We start from the raw sequence: 14,837 nt of genomic DNA, 5'->3' as shown, positions 1-14,837 counted from the left end.
AGCGGTCAGGGCTGGTGGTTAACGGTTAGTTAACGCTCTGTAGACTAAGGTTCGAGTCCCTGCTCACACAGCCACCAGAGTTACCATGGTGGCTGTAAAGTCAAGTATGACCTTTGGAAAAGGTAAGCCACCAAGGTACCTTGGTGGCTGTAAAGTCAACTATGACCACCACCAAGGCGTCTTGGTGGTGAAGCGCTCCGGGCTGTCGGTTAACGCTCTGTAGACTGAGGTTTGAGTCCCTGCTCAAACGGCCACCGGAGCTACCTTAATGGATACATCTTATTTCTCTATCATGTGAATGGTAAAGTCAAGAATATCCTCCAAACATGTATTGGAGGCAGAGTCTTGGTGGTGCAGCGGTCAGGGCTGATGGTTAATGGTTAAGTTAACGCCCTGTAGACTAAGGTTCGAGTCCCTGCTCACACGGCCACCAAGATGAGAATACACCAAGGTCGGCTCCTCCACGTTGGCGCGTATCCCAGAACCCCACCTCCCCTTCTCTGGGGGGGGTGGGGGGGGGGGTAAGGACTGAAGGGGTCTTGCTACTTGTGGTAAGGACTAAAGGGGTCTTGCTACTTGTGGCAAGGACTACTATTTTACTTTTCCCATTATAAGCCCTTTTTTCAAAGGGAAACTTTTAAAAAGTTTCATAATTTTTTGATGAAACTTTAAAAATTATATATATATTTTTTGTGTTCTTTTTTTAAATAAGGTGGTTTTTTTTGTTTTTTTTTAAAAAAGGTGGTTTTTTTGTGTTGTTTTTTTTATTATTATTTTTTAAAAAAAAAATGTTTTTTTGGTGCTTTTTGTTAGTTTCTTTTTAAGAAAGGTGTGTTCTGTGTTTTTTTTTAGTGTTTTTTTTTTTTAGTCCTTTTTTTTTCAAAATAGTTTTTTTGATGAAACTTTTTAAAAGATATATATATTGTTTTTTTTGGGTGTTTTTTTAAATGATTTTTTTTGTTTTGTTTTTTTAAAAAAATGTTTTTTTGGTGATTTTTAAAAAAAGGTGTTATTTTTTTGTGGGTTTTTTGGGTGTTTTTTTGGGTGTTTTTTTAAAAAGGTTTTTTTGGAACAATTATATTTAAAAAAAAAGTGTTTTTTTTTGGAACAAAAAATGGTGTTTTTTTTTTTAAAAAGTTTTTTTTTTAAAAAAGGTTTTTTTTGTGATTTTTTAAAAAAGGTGGTTTTTTTGTGTTGTTTTTTTTATTATTATTTTTTAAAAAAAAAATGTTTTTTTGGTGCTTTTTGTTAGTTTCTTTTTAAGAAAGGTGTGTTCTGTGTTTTTTTTTAGTGTTTTTTTTTTTTAGTCCTTTTTTTTTCAAAATAGTTTTTTTGATGAAACTTTTTAAAAGATATATATATTGTTTTTTTTGGGTGTTTTTTTAAATGATTTTTTTTGTTTTGTTTTTTTAAAAAATGTTTTTTTGGTGATTTTTAAAAAAAGGTGTTATTTTTTTGTGGGTTTTTTGGGTGTTTTTTTGGGTGTTTTTTTAAAAAGGTTTTTTTGGAACAATTATATTTAAAAAAAAAGTGTTTTTTTTTGGAACAAAAAATGGTGTTTTTTTTTTAAAAAGTTTTTTTTTTAAAAAAGGTTTTTTTTGTGATTTTTTAAAAAAGGTATTTTTTTGTGGGTTTTTTTGTTGAAAAAGGTGTTTCTTTTTGATGTTTTTTATTTTGAAAAAAGGTTTTTTTTGTAATGTTTTTAAAAAGGTTGTTTTTGGGTGATTTTTTTTTAAAAATGTTTTTTTTTTGGAACAATTATATTTCAAAATAAATTGATTTTTTTTGACAAATGTTTTTTTTTGGGTGTTTTTTAAAAAAAGGTGTTTTTTTTTAAAAAAAAGGTGTTTTTTTCGTAAAAATGTTTTTTTTTTAAAAAAGGTTGTTTTTTGTAATTTTTTTAAAAAGGTGTTATTTTTTTGTGGGTTTTTTGGGTGTTTTTTTTGTGTTTTTTTTTTGAAAAAAGGTTTTTTTTGTAATGTTTTTAAAAAGGTTGTTTTTGGGTGATTTTTTTTTAAAAATGTTTTTTTTTGGAACAATTATATTTCAAAATAAATTGATTTTTTTTGACAAATGTTTTTTTTTGGGTGTTTTTTAAAAAAAGGTGTTTTTTTCTTAAAAATGTTTTTTTTTTTTAAAAAGGTTGTTTTTTGTAATTTTTTTAAAAAGGTGTTATTTTTTGTGGGTTTTTTTGTTGAAAAAGGTGTTTCTTTTTGTGTTTGATGTTTTTCATTTTGAAAAAAGGTTGTTTTTGGGTGATTTTTTTAAAAAAGGTTTTTTTTTGTGCGTTTCTTTTTGAAAAAATATTGTTTTTTTGTGTTTTGAAAAAAAGGTGTGTTTTTTGTCTATTTTTTTTGTCTATTTTTAAAACAACAAAATGTTTTTTTTTTTTTCAAGAAAGGTGATTAGGGGGGCTCTATAATGGGTGGGGGGGCCGAGGGGGGGTAAGGACTAAAGGGGTCTTGCTACTTGTGGTAAGGACTATATAAGCCCCCTTTTTTTAAAAAAAAAGACTTATAATGGGGGCAGTAAAATAGTAGTCCTTACTGCAGGTAGCAAGACCCCTTTAGTCCTTACCCCCCCCCCAGCCCCCCCAGAGTGGGGGGGTGGGGTTCTGCCACATACCCCAACGTGGTGGTCTGCCAACCTTGGGGTACTCCTATCTTGGTGGCCGGGTGAGCAGGGACTCGAACCTGAGTCTACAGGGCGTTAACTAACCGTTAACCATCAGCCCTGACCGCTGCACCACCAAGACACTTACCAGAGCATGTTTGGAGGTTATACTTGACTTTACCATTCACATGATAGAGAAATAAGATGTATCCGTTATGGTACCTCCGGTGGCCGTTTGAGCGGGGACTCGAACCTCAGTCTACAGAGCGTTAACCGACAGCCCTGACCACTTCACCACCAAGACGGCGGTCATATTTGACTTCACAGCCACCATGGTAACTCTGGTGGCTGTGTGAGCGGGGACTCGAACCTTGGTCTACAGAGCGTTAACTAACCGTTAACCATCAGCCCTGACCGCTGCACCACCAAGACGCTTACCAGTGCATGTTTGGAGGTTATACTTGACTTTACCATTCACATGATAGAGAAATAAGATGCAACCATTATGGTACCTCCGGTGGCCGTTTGAGCAGGGACTCGAACCTGAGCCTACCGAGCTTTACCCGAGAGCCCTGACCGCTTCACCACCAAGACTCTTTCCAGAATGTGTTTGGAGGTTATACTTGACTTTACCATTCACATGATAGAGAAATAAGATGCAACCATTATGGTACCTCCGGTGGCCGTTTGAGCAGGGACTCGAACCTGAGCCTACCGAGCTTTACCCGAGAGCCCTGACCGCTTCACCACCATGACTCTTTCCAGAATGTGTTTGGAGGTTATACTTGACTTTACCATTCACATGATTGAGAAATAAGATGGATCCATTACTGTACCTCTTGAACCCCGGTTCAGATCCGGGAACCTGAACCATAGTGACTGAATGCTCAACATTCTTATTAGCCGTGTGTGCATGCGGGGACACAAACCACAGTCTACAGAGCTTTAACCGACAGCCCTGACCGCTGCACCACCAAGACACTTACCAGAACAGGTTTGGAGGTTATACTTGACTTTACCATTCACATGATTGAGAAATAAGATGCATCCATAACGGTACCTCTTGAACCCTGGTTCTGAGCAGGGCACCTGAACCCATAGGTGACTGAATGCTCAACATTCTTATTAGCCGTGCCTGCAGGGACTCAAACCAGAGTCTACAGAGCGTTAACCAACAGCCCTGACCGCTACACCACCAAGACGCATTGCAGCTCGTGTTTGGAGGTTATACTTGACTTTACCATTCACATGATTGAGAAATAAGATGTAACCATTAAGGTACCTCTTGAACCCTGGTACTGAGCGGGGAACCCGAACCTACAAAGTGTCTGCAAGCTCATCATGAAGGTCAGCTGCTAATTGGCCGTTCGAGCGGGGACTCGAACCTGCACCTGCAGAGTGTTAACCAACAGCCCTTACCGCCACACCACCAAGACAGAGATCATAATCAGGATGTTTTGGAGCTTATACTTGACTTTACAATTCATACAGTCTAGAAATAAGAAGTATCCATAATTTAAGGTACTTACTCCATCAGGGGACTTAAACCCTGGGTCTAAGCGGTGAACAGAACCTAGGCTCAGCAAGAAAGGATGAGCAAATTCTTAATCCCTTTGAGCGGGGACTCGAACCTAAGTCTATAGAGTGTTAGCCAACACTCTTACCGCTGCACCACCAAGACGCTGACCAGAAATTTCTCGGAAGATCTACTTGACTTGACAATGACAATTGTCAGTCTTGACAATTCATCATTTAGAAATAATACTTAATTTAATTCATTCCCAGGACTTAAGCCCCAGTATCCGGATTGAAAATCACAAGCTCTCCCTGCGGCACCAGACAATGAGTTCAGATGTTCAGAGGTTCAGAAGATCAGTTTCAGAAGATCAGAGGATATATATGACGTAACATTTTTAAATACATGACATAATTACAATATGGGTTTAAAGAACATCTCTGCTGCTTCTATTATTTGAGTCCTTGTGTTTATTGTGTTCATGTAAGGGACTGTTCTTCTATTGTTTGAGTCCTTGAATTTATTGTGTAAGTGTGAGGGACTGTTTTTCTGTTTGGTTAATAACGACTCAGCGGGTTCACTGAATGTTCTCTGGGTTCAGCAGAGGATCAATTCACACTTTAAGTTGGGGGGTTCACTGAATGAAAAGCACCATCATCTTCATCATTCTTTTTTTTTTCACCCTGAGCAAGTTTGAATTCTGATCCTAGAAAAATGAGAGAATGGACTAGTGTTTGAAACATAAACCAAGAAACAAGGAGAATCCTTGAGAAAGAAAGCAAGTACTGAAACACTAAAATGTGGTCAGTTTTTCACAATTTAGCAAACTTTGTACGAAAATAAAGCGTTCATGTCTCCATCACACGCCATAACCCTTTGGTGTATAAGCTACATATAGTGTTTGTTAAACACGCGTTGGATTAATTTCATGATTTCACTTTGTTCAGTGTACCATGATTTCAACAACACTTTTTTTCCCTAACGTTTCTGTATTTTTATTAAAAATAAATCCTGTTTCCTTGAATCGAAGACCGTTAGAGGAACTGGGAGCTGATGGTGCGTTCCAGAGCCCATACAAACCAGTGGGACGTGGGACTTGTCCTACCTCCAACTAAGAAAAGTGCACTGGAATGCCTGTCGAAGTGGAACATCCCACCGTCGAAGTGGAACCACCTACTAGCGAACTGGGGGGTGATCAGCCTACCCCCACTTCACCAAGTAGGAGCTAGTACAGTTCAGGTAGGATAAGTTCCACATCCCATTAGACGCACCATTAGTACATGCGATTCATGCGATTGACAATCTTTAAACTTCGGTTGTCTAGAAAGAAAGACATTGTTGTCTCTAAAGACAGTGCTGTGTGTACATTGTGTGAGTATCCGTCACTTGCAATGGGTGTGCAGTCCAAAATGAAGATGAAGAAAAAACCTTGCATCATAAGACAGCTAGGTTTCTATGTATCTACGCACGTTAGTGTTGCCAACTTAGCGATTTTGTCGCTATATTTAGCTACTTTTCAGACCCCTTTGGCGACTTTCTTTTCAAAACAGCGACAAATCTAGCTCCTTTTTCAGCTGTTCATCCAATGGATCGTTCATCCAACGTTAAAATCCAAAGGTTCAAACAATGTCTGCAACATTTGACAATACAGTGGATTAATTAAGCAAAAACATGAGTCTTAAACTCGTAGCTAGTTGACAGAAAGTGCCAAATCCTGTGACAGGTGTATAGACAAAAATGAATCAAAAATATTGTCATTATTATTTTGTTGTTGATTATCAAGGCACTTGGTGATGTCAAAGTAGGAGCTTATGTTTTTGTAGGCCAACGATGATGTTGACATTTCTAATCGCTCGATGGTAACCCACTCACAGGTAGGCTACTGTCTGTTAAATGTCATTTCATCATACAATGAAATGGTTATTTGTGGTAGAAAAGCGATCATAGACATGAAGTTGTGGGAGTGATTTAATTCCGGAATGCAGGTTAAGTGCACAACACTTCCTTCAATCAAAAAACAAAACAAAAACAACAAAAACAAAAGTAAAGCAATATAAAAAGCAAAACGAAAATAAAATCAAAAAAGGGGTTGGTCAAATTTTGTAGCATCAGTGGCGAGGTCAAAAAAAGCCAACATCGGGATGCTGTTATACCCCCACTGCGCCACCCCCCTGGTGTGGCCTTGCTGGACTGATGTCCTAACAACATACGACACCACGAAGCCAACCAACAGCAGAATATGTACAAAATATGTTCAACACGATGTGAAACACGAGTGATCTGTTGTTTGTTTTCTCAGGTGCACAATGAACAGTGAAGTACAGCATGGCCCTAATAATGCGTCAAGATGTTCACCTCTATCGACTATGGCTGCATTCCAAAAAATCCAACTTCCTTTTGCTTGTTTATCACACCTTTAGGGAGACAAAGCATTAGCGTTGATTAATCGTGCTGGAGTAAAGTGCCAGTGTGGAATCTACTTGTTGGTGATCTGGGCCCAACCACAACATTCACTGGAAGTGGGCGGAATGGTAAATAAGCCACACCCACAGGTTCTAATTGACCCAGGTAAACCTTTGGTCTGTTTTGGCTTTGGTGCAAATGGCAAGGAAGCCATGATTGTAGTATTTAACTTATCTACAAACTCATAAAACCATATACTGTGTTGTCCACTATGTGGAGAAGAAACAATTCATAATTGTTTTTAGCTTGAAACATGTCATCAAAAGAAGCATAGACTAAAATAACTTACATCAGTAAACAGTATGTCTAAGGACGCAGTCAAGGAACTTTGGTCCAAGGAAGACTCGTCAGTAGCTTTAGGCAGCTTCTCCGTCATTTGAGAGCATCTTGACATTTGGGGAAGAAAGGTAACAGAGTATTGGAATGCAGCCTTTGAGTCGATCACCATTATGGTCCTGTACCGTTATTGCCTGGATTTGTAGTGGCAGCTTTTTTGCAGCCAAAATATATAATACACCTTCAATACATCACAGATTATATAATTAGTGCAAACAAACCAACAGACGTTAAACTTCTGTAAAAGACATAAGAAAAAAAAAAGGCATTTGACAGTTGTGTATCAAAAATATTTGTGTAACTGGATATCACTGTGTGTATGTGACTATAGATGTATAGTGATGATAAAACTTGATGAACCACAATAAAAAGCAGTTGACAATCCAAGACATTTTCTTGGACATATTATGCTGAAATAAAAACATGTGTAAAGCAGGCAACCACGTTGAAATAACCGTGTCAGCTAAGTGAAAGATTCGCCACGCTCTGATTCAACGAAGAGCTACTTCAAGTGAGAATCCTAATATACTCCAGTCAGAATTCTACATTGAAAGTTGAACAGGAAAGGAGCTGAGACACAGTGAGCTGTCAATACACTTGAACTGACCAATGACAGATATCTGTTTCCTCAAATGTGACAATTAAAAGTTCTTGTCGAAAATGTCCCCAAACCTCTTTGCGAGTTTGAAAAGTTGTTCGGATCGATGCGAGATTACGCAGAAAAGCAAACGATGCAAACAAAAAAAGCATTTTGGTATTAGTGAAAAATAGTCACACATCAAGGGAGTTATATTTACAATTGAAGATTGTTCTATTTACATATTTATGTACACACACACCCACATACACACACAAGAAAATCTAATCCTTACGGAGACAAGATTGCCGCCCTGACAATGCCTAATATAGGCTTATACAGTGTAAATCCCAACCACGCCTCTTCGGAGACACCAATCCTCGACTCCTGGGGAACCAGTATACCTTTGAACTCCTGACAAGTTACTGTGGGGGCGGACGGGTCATATGGTTTAATGAAGGAATAAATACGAAACGAGCACAGGTTATGTCTTGGGGCAGATTCAAAATCCGCCTTTTTAGGCACCATGGGACCAACGTTTATGTTGTAGAATGAATGGCAGCTCTCAACCATGCCAAATTAACTTTATAAGGGATAGTCTGGATGTGTTAATTAACCTGTGATGTTGTCAAAAGTTTTTTCGAGTTCGAGTTTTTACATTTTTCGATTGGTTTGAGATCTGAATTGTGTTTAAATAAAAAAGATGAACTACAAACAGACAAAAATCTTTAAATATGATTCCAGACTAGTTCTTGATATCGACACGCACACACGGTTACACACAAAACTACAAAATGATGTCTATCTCTTAGCAGTGTGGCTAAACTTAAGGTTGGATACTTGTTGTAAATAATCCTTTCCCCCTGTCAAGTTCTGCTTATTTAGCTCTGACTTAGTTGCTACCCTACTTTCTCCGTCTTGAAACTCATGAAAACCTCAAAACATTTAACAAAATGTATTTCTCCTTCTTTCTTTCTTTCTTTCTTTCAGAAAGAATATTATTGCCTTAAAACAGTGAGAGTACACAGTCATTTCAGGAGACAGAACGACAGTGACACGAAAATGTACATAATGAGCTTGAAAGTGTGTAAGAATAGTATGAAAAATAGAACGAAAATCCTGGTCAAGTCGTTAAAAACGTAAAATACACTACAACTTTTGTGCGACAGCAAAATCGCCGGGGACAGAAGCTGGCCATGCTAATCTTTGGCCACATCTACTTGGTGTGGCTTTGACTTTGTAGTCTGCCATGGACAGAATCCTGAAGTCCATTACCTGTGATAGTGATTCGGGATCTATGCTAACAGTGACTAAGGATAACGTGTGTTCATGTGTGTGTGCCCGCAAGGCCCTCGACAAAGACGCAGCTAAAAGACAGAAGCATAGAAGTGCATTTCCTTAAATCCCCGCCTCTAACCTCAACCACCGCTGCTGAAGGAGAGAGACGAGGGTGCAGAGAACAGGGAATGGTGTGAAACTAATGCTAGGCTCTGCTAGCAAAGCGGCACTACGAGATTACTAGAAGTGCTCTGTGGGTGAATGTGTGAGTCAAGCTGTGATTGGGTGGGACGTAGAGCAAGGAAGAACCCCTCCCAGCCACTCGGGGTGCATTGTGGGCCATTAAAAAGAGGAAGGCAGAGTGTGGAAGTCTCTGTGCTCATTAGCCGGCTAGGCTAGGCTAACGTAGCTCGGTTAGCACACTGCCGTGGCAGCCATCAGCTGGTCAGGTAGCTGTGCAGTTCTCTGGAGTTTACGCTCAGGACCACGCCCGAATGATTTCCTGGTAACCGGGATATAAAAAGAAGATAAACAAAACAAAACCTGGGTCAGTTAAAAATAAAAATAAAAAAGTCTCACAAATGTACATTGTTAATCTTAAAACACATACTCATGCATGGACGTGGACAGATATAAACGTTGCATTTACATCATACAAACTATAAAACATACAGTGAGTAATATCAATAAAGAAATAAAAAAATGGAGAAATAGAGAGAAGCATGCCTGTCATGCAGGAAGAGAGTCCAGCAGTCGGTACCTTGGTGTGTGTTAGCTGGTGGTGTTAGTGGCCTGTGGGCGTGTCTAGTAGCAGTGGTTAGTCGTAGTCCTTATAAGGGCACGGAAGGCGGGACTACCTCCTCCTGCGTTACCTAGCGTCTGGGCGTCCAGGTCGTCGTCGATGAACTCCTCCCCCTGGATGATGTGCTGCGTGTCCTCGCTGTGGTTCACGGGGCTGGTCATCTCCTGCTCCTTCTCGTTGTGCATCTGGGCGTACACGTTGCGGCTGCCCGGCAGCTTCCTGAAAAACAGCGGAGGGTAGGCGTCCTCAGTCCTCAGCCAAGGACTGCGGGGGGGGGGGGGGGGGGGTTTATTCGTTTGGGGTATGACAGGGACCGCTTGAAGAAGATACAATGCTGTATTAAATGCGAGTGCTGTTGTTCTGTAGAGGTTGCTGGGGTGGAGTGCGTGAGTGTGAGTGTGAGTGTGTGTGTGTGCGTGCGCGTGTGTGTGTGTGTGTGTGCGTGTGAGTGTGAGTATGTGTGTGCATGGTGGGGGGGGGTAGGGGGTGAGGTTACGTGCGGGGGCTGCGTCTGGCGTGTCCACCGTGAGAAAAAACATGCGGGTTACACAGGTTACTGCACACAGGTATAGACACAACTGGTAAACATGTGTTACATCATGTGTCTTAAAAAAATGGTGGGAAAGTAGGACCGTTTAAGCCCGGGATTTGCGGGAACAAATGACGGGCCCACTTTTCCGTGATCTTTCCACGGAAGCGGCGTTGACTGCATCATGACTGTACAGGCCTCACTCCGACAGAAGTACCACACACGTACCATGCACTACTCATATGAGGTCTATCACTGACTAGATACCTGTCTCTGTGCACCATGCAAACAGCTAGCCCGTCAGGTCATGGCTTGCTGAGGGGAAGGGTAACACACACACCTTTTGAACTTGTACAGGATGAACGACCCTGAGGCCAGGAGGCTGATCAGCAGGACGACGGCCAGGGCCCAAACCCCCGGGCCCCCAGCGGCCCCGTGGTAACCTACACACACACACACACATGTACACACACACACACACACACACGCACAGATGAGCACACACGCACGCACACAATTCAACCCCATGTCCCAGTTAGGCTCTGAAAGCCCCCAAAATAAAAATTGTTTGATCAAATCCCTTCACTAGCAGTTCTCAAATAGGACAATACACAAACATAGAGAAAGAAATAGAAAAAACAGAAATAACCGGAAAGGAAGGTACGTTTAAAAAGACACACTTATGTGAAGAATAAGTCGATTAGAAGCTTTTTTGTACGTAGAAGTGTAAACAGGAATTAGTTCATAATCACAAATACACAAACATACACACGCAGTGTAAAAAATAAATCAGGAGTTGCATCAATGCACAGCGTGGATTAAAAAGTGAAAGAGAAACGGGAAATATTCCCCAATCGATTTTTGGAAATCCATACATTTGCTGTAAAGAGTCAAGCGAGCACTAGGAACCATTCCAGACAAATCCAAAAAGCTTGTATTAATTTAGGAGGCTTCACATATAGCATCCTGGGGGCGAGTTCTCAGTCACGTATCGCGGAAGGGTAGTTAACACGCACGACGGGACACGGGAGCCGCGGCGGCAGGTGATTGGCTGAGGGAAATGGGGGCAGCGAGCGTAGGATTGAGGAAGCAGAAGAGAGTTACACCAAGGCCGGCGTGGGAGAAGACAAACTGATAAAAAGGATGAACGCACCATTCTCCGTCGTGGTGTCTGGTGACTCACTAGCAACTAGGCCGAGTCCTTGGAGATGGACCATGCAATTATCCATTTCAACAGAAAAAAATGGTTTGAACGCAAATTAAAACACAATACAAAACAAAAGAGATGTTCTTTCAAACAGGACATGAGGTACAGAATTGGGGTGTGTGGCTGACGACGGGAGTGAATGTACCTGCGTTTGGGTCGGCCAGCATCACCAGAACCTTGACCCCTCCACGCACCACGAAGCTGACGTTGTGGTCGCTGAACGCCTGGATGATGGCTGGGATTCTCTGTTGGACAAAGCAGTGGTCAGTGTGGCTCAGAACACTGCTTTTTAAACTAGGTGGAGAAAAGCTAATCCCCCGAAAGAAGGAGGCGGTGAGCTTGCATTTGAGCTGATTTAATGCTAGCTACAATCTGAGAGTTTGAGTGTTGATGTTTATTTAAAGTAACATTACAATAGTTTGGTGTGTGAATTGATCATGCACCAATGATCAATTGGTGCATGTGTGTGTGTGTGTGTGTGTGTGTGTGTGTGTGTGTGTGTGTGTGTGTGTGTGTGTGTGTGTGTGTGTGTGCGCGCACGTGTATGTGTGTGTGTGTGTGGTTGTGACTGTCTGTGCGTGCGTGCGTGCGTGTTTGGTGTGTGTATGCGTGTGCTTCTACCTTATCTACAAACACACTCTTGGTGACTGGCTTGCTCTCCAGCGGTACGATGTACAGGTTGGCTGTGGTGGGCAGTCCTGGCTTCACCATGGTGACCAGCGACTCCTCTGGGATGCCTGTGATCTGGGGTCAAAGGGGACATCTTTAGCATCATGTGACTCAACAGATGTGTGGAATTGTAGGAGTTTAATGTGGGAAATGTGTAGAGCAAGGTAAGGTATTTCACCAAACCACTCTGAATTTAACCTTAGTGCCTGCACAAAACCCAGATCATAAAAACACAATCTTTATTTATATTTGCGCTTCTGTTATTGCGATGGTTTACCTTGGTGAGCAGCTTGGTGACCACCTGGCCGATGTCCTCTCTCCACTCGGGGATGTTGGGGTTGAGGCCGTCCAGGTTGGGGCTGAAGCTCAGCGGGATGACCTGGAAGATGTCTGGCGGGGTCACAGAAGGGGGGAGGGGTTAGGTTTCACCTGAGTCGACGACAGGCACTAGCAACACAGAGGTTACATCTCTTTCTACAAAGGATCCACTCCGAGGGGTGTCAACTTGTATCAGCATCGTCTCATTCAATGCTTTTACATAAAAAAAAAGTAGTGTTTTTGGATTATTATCATATCATCAATAATATTTATGAATGTTTGACTGTACTTTTATAATTAGTTATTTTAATGTACGCACATATTGTATGTTGTAGGTCCTTGCACTTAAAAATAGTACTTTTTTTTAGTAGAATCTTATCCTAGCTATCTTTGTTGTACACAGGGTATTGTTTGTGCTTGGCACTTGGTTCCATGAACATCCTTACTGTATTGACAGCGATATATTGTTGTTTCTCTTTCTTCTGACTAATGTACTAATTTTTGGTCGCTGTGGATAAAAGCCTCTGCTAAATGCCCCAAGTCTAAATGTAAATGTAATAATACATAATTACATACATCATTTTTTATTGCTGAATTATTAAAACGCGTACGATTCATGGTAACTGCAATGCCAAAATCTATAGTTTGATAAAAAAAAAAATTGAAACCACAACAAAGCAAAATAACAACAACCCAAGCAGCCCACATGTCACTGATCCTCCTCGTACCGTAGACCCTGACGCTCCGGGAGTCCTGCACCATGGAGCGGCCGTTGGAGGCCTGCACCGTCACGCTCACCTCCCCCGCCTCAGGGAACCACGTCAGGATGCTGCTCTCCAGGGAGAGCTGGGGCTGGGAGGAGGAGGAGGGGGAGGAGGAGGGGGAGGAGGAGGAGGGGGAGGAGGGGAAGGAGGAGGGGGAGATGGGGGAGGGGGAGGAGGAGGAGGGGGAGATAGAGGAGGAAGCGGAGGAGGGGGAGGAGGAGGGGGGGGGAGGAGGAGGAGGGGGAGGAGGAGGAGGAGGAGGGGGAGATAGAGGAGGAAGCGGAGGAGGAGGAGGAGAAGATAGAGGAGGAGGAGGAGGAGATAGAGGAGGAGGAGGAGATAGAGGAGGAGGAGGAGAAGGGGATAGAGGAGGAGGAGGAGGAGGGGGAGATAGAGGAGGAAGCGGAGGAGGAGGAGGAGAAGATAGAGGAGGAGGAGGAGGAGATAGAGGAAGAGGAGGAGATGGCGGAGGAGGAGGAGGATCAGAGGAACGTTGCATATATCTTTTTAAATTCAACCGTTACTTCTTTACAACAGAGAAAATATTTAATTGACATTTGAGAATCTGAGAAATTGGAAAATTACAACAATGATTTGAGGAGGGAGCTTATCAGCTTCTGGTGAGCCTAGCAAAGCCACAAGACAATTTGAAACCAATCACCAAGGCTGACACACTCTAACCCCTCTCCCCCGTACCTGGAGGCTGTCTCCGATCCACCAGTAGAAGACGGTGAGGTTGGCCTCGACGGGGAGCACCGTGGCCGTGAGGTTGACCTGCTGGTTCCTCCCGGCGATCGGACCCACTTCCAGGTGCACTTCCTGCAGAGGGGCTGGAGACAAGAAAGCATCCAAATGTGTAAAGGAGGCGGCTGTGGCGGACGTCCAGAAGTCATCGAGCTGTGGTCTTAGAGCCGTGTGTTAGTGCTTGGAACGCGGTTCTATGAACATCCTTATTGTACCGACGGCGATACATTCTTTCTCTTTCTTCGGACAAACGTAGAGTAGAACGCACAGCCGAAACATTGCCCCTTCCGTAAGAAGCACTAAGCCGTGTTAAGCGGGGGACTGACCTATGACCTGGATGTACATGGTGGCGCGGGCGTGGCCGGCCGTGTTCTCGGCCTTCACGGCCACCCGGTAGACGCCGGGGGCCTCGTAGCGGTGCTGGATGGGCTCGTCCGTCACCGTCAGGTTCTGGTAGATGGTCCGCACGCCGTCGCCCAGGTCCACCTGGTAGCGCGTGCTGCTGGTGTCGCCCTGACGCCGCGCACAGGAGACACCTCGTGTTCTAAGGTTGTTCCTTGCACATTGTATTTAGCGTAGGGTTATGCCAGAGTCAAATAGAAGACAGTGGCAGAGGATCGGCAGCTTTAGGAGTATAGAGGCAGGTTAGACGTTACAATTTGGCCAAAATATTACTTTATTTTGACTTGACTTGCCACTACGTGGTTTTATCAACGCCATCGAAAATGCAGGTTATAATATGGAGTAACAATTATCTTATTACTGCCAAGAATACTAGCACTACTACCACTACCACTGTTACAATAAATACTACACTACAGCTACAACATTTTTCAAAATAAATTCACCAAAGCTTTCCAATGCCTACAGTTAAGTATCGGAGCTATGCTGGAGTTAAGGTATGTGTAGCAAAGTCCATTACCAGACGCCACCTGGGTGGCTCCCACACTCCACCTAGGAGACTTTTCTGAGCTCCAAACATAAAGGACGCAGGGTGGTGGGTGTTAAAATCCGGTTTATG

General features: G+C 42.4%; 1 protein-coding gene across 1 annotated transcript in view; it reads right to left on the bottom strand.

Annotated features, from left to right (window-relative positions):
- Positions 1-5,667: 5,667 nt before the first annotated feature.
- Positions 5,668-14,837, bottom strand: part of sorcs2 (sortilin-related VPS10 domain containing receptor 2) — a 45,359-nt gene continuing 36,189 nt past the window's right edge. The window contains exons 17-26 of the mRNA XM_056576206.1: positions 14,143-14,329; positions 13,769-13,902; positions 13,037-13,160; positions 12,268-12,380; positions 11,943-12,065; positions 11,467-11,566; positions 11,268-11,315; positions 10,455-10,557; positions 9,656-9,849; positions 5,668-9,285 (exon numbers count right to left, since the gene is read on the bottom strand). Coding sequence (XP_056432181.1) covers positions 9,221-9,285; positions 9,656-9,849; positions 10,455-10,557; positions 11,268-11,315; positions 11,467-11,566; positions 11,943-12,065; positions 12,268-12,380; positions 13,037-13,160; positions 13,769-13,902; positions 14,143-14,329 — 1,191 coding nt within the window. The 3' untranslated portion in view covers positions 5,668-9,220. The remainder of the gene's footprint in view (positions 9,286-9,655; positions 9,850-10,454; positions 10,558-11,267; positions 11,316-11,466; positions 11,567-11,942; positions 12,066-12,267; positions 12,381-13,036; positions 13,161-13,768; positions 13,903-14,142; positions 14,330-14,837) is intronic.

The sequence above is a fragment of the Gadus chalcogrammus genome, chromosome 17 (assembly GCF_026213295.1).
Source record: "Gadus chalcogrammus isolate NIFS_2021 chromosome 17, NIFS_Gcha_1.0, whole genome shotgun sequence".
In the NCBI taxonomy this organism is placed as follows: domain Eukaryota; kingdom Metazoa; phylum Chordata; class Actinopteri; order Gadiformes; family Gadidae; genus Gadus; species Gadus chalcogrammus.
This window is presented reverse-complemented; position numbering and strand designations above follow the sequence as displayed.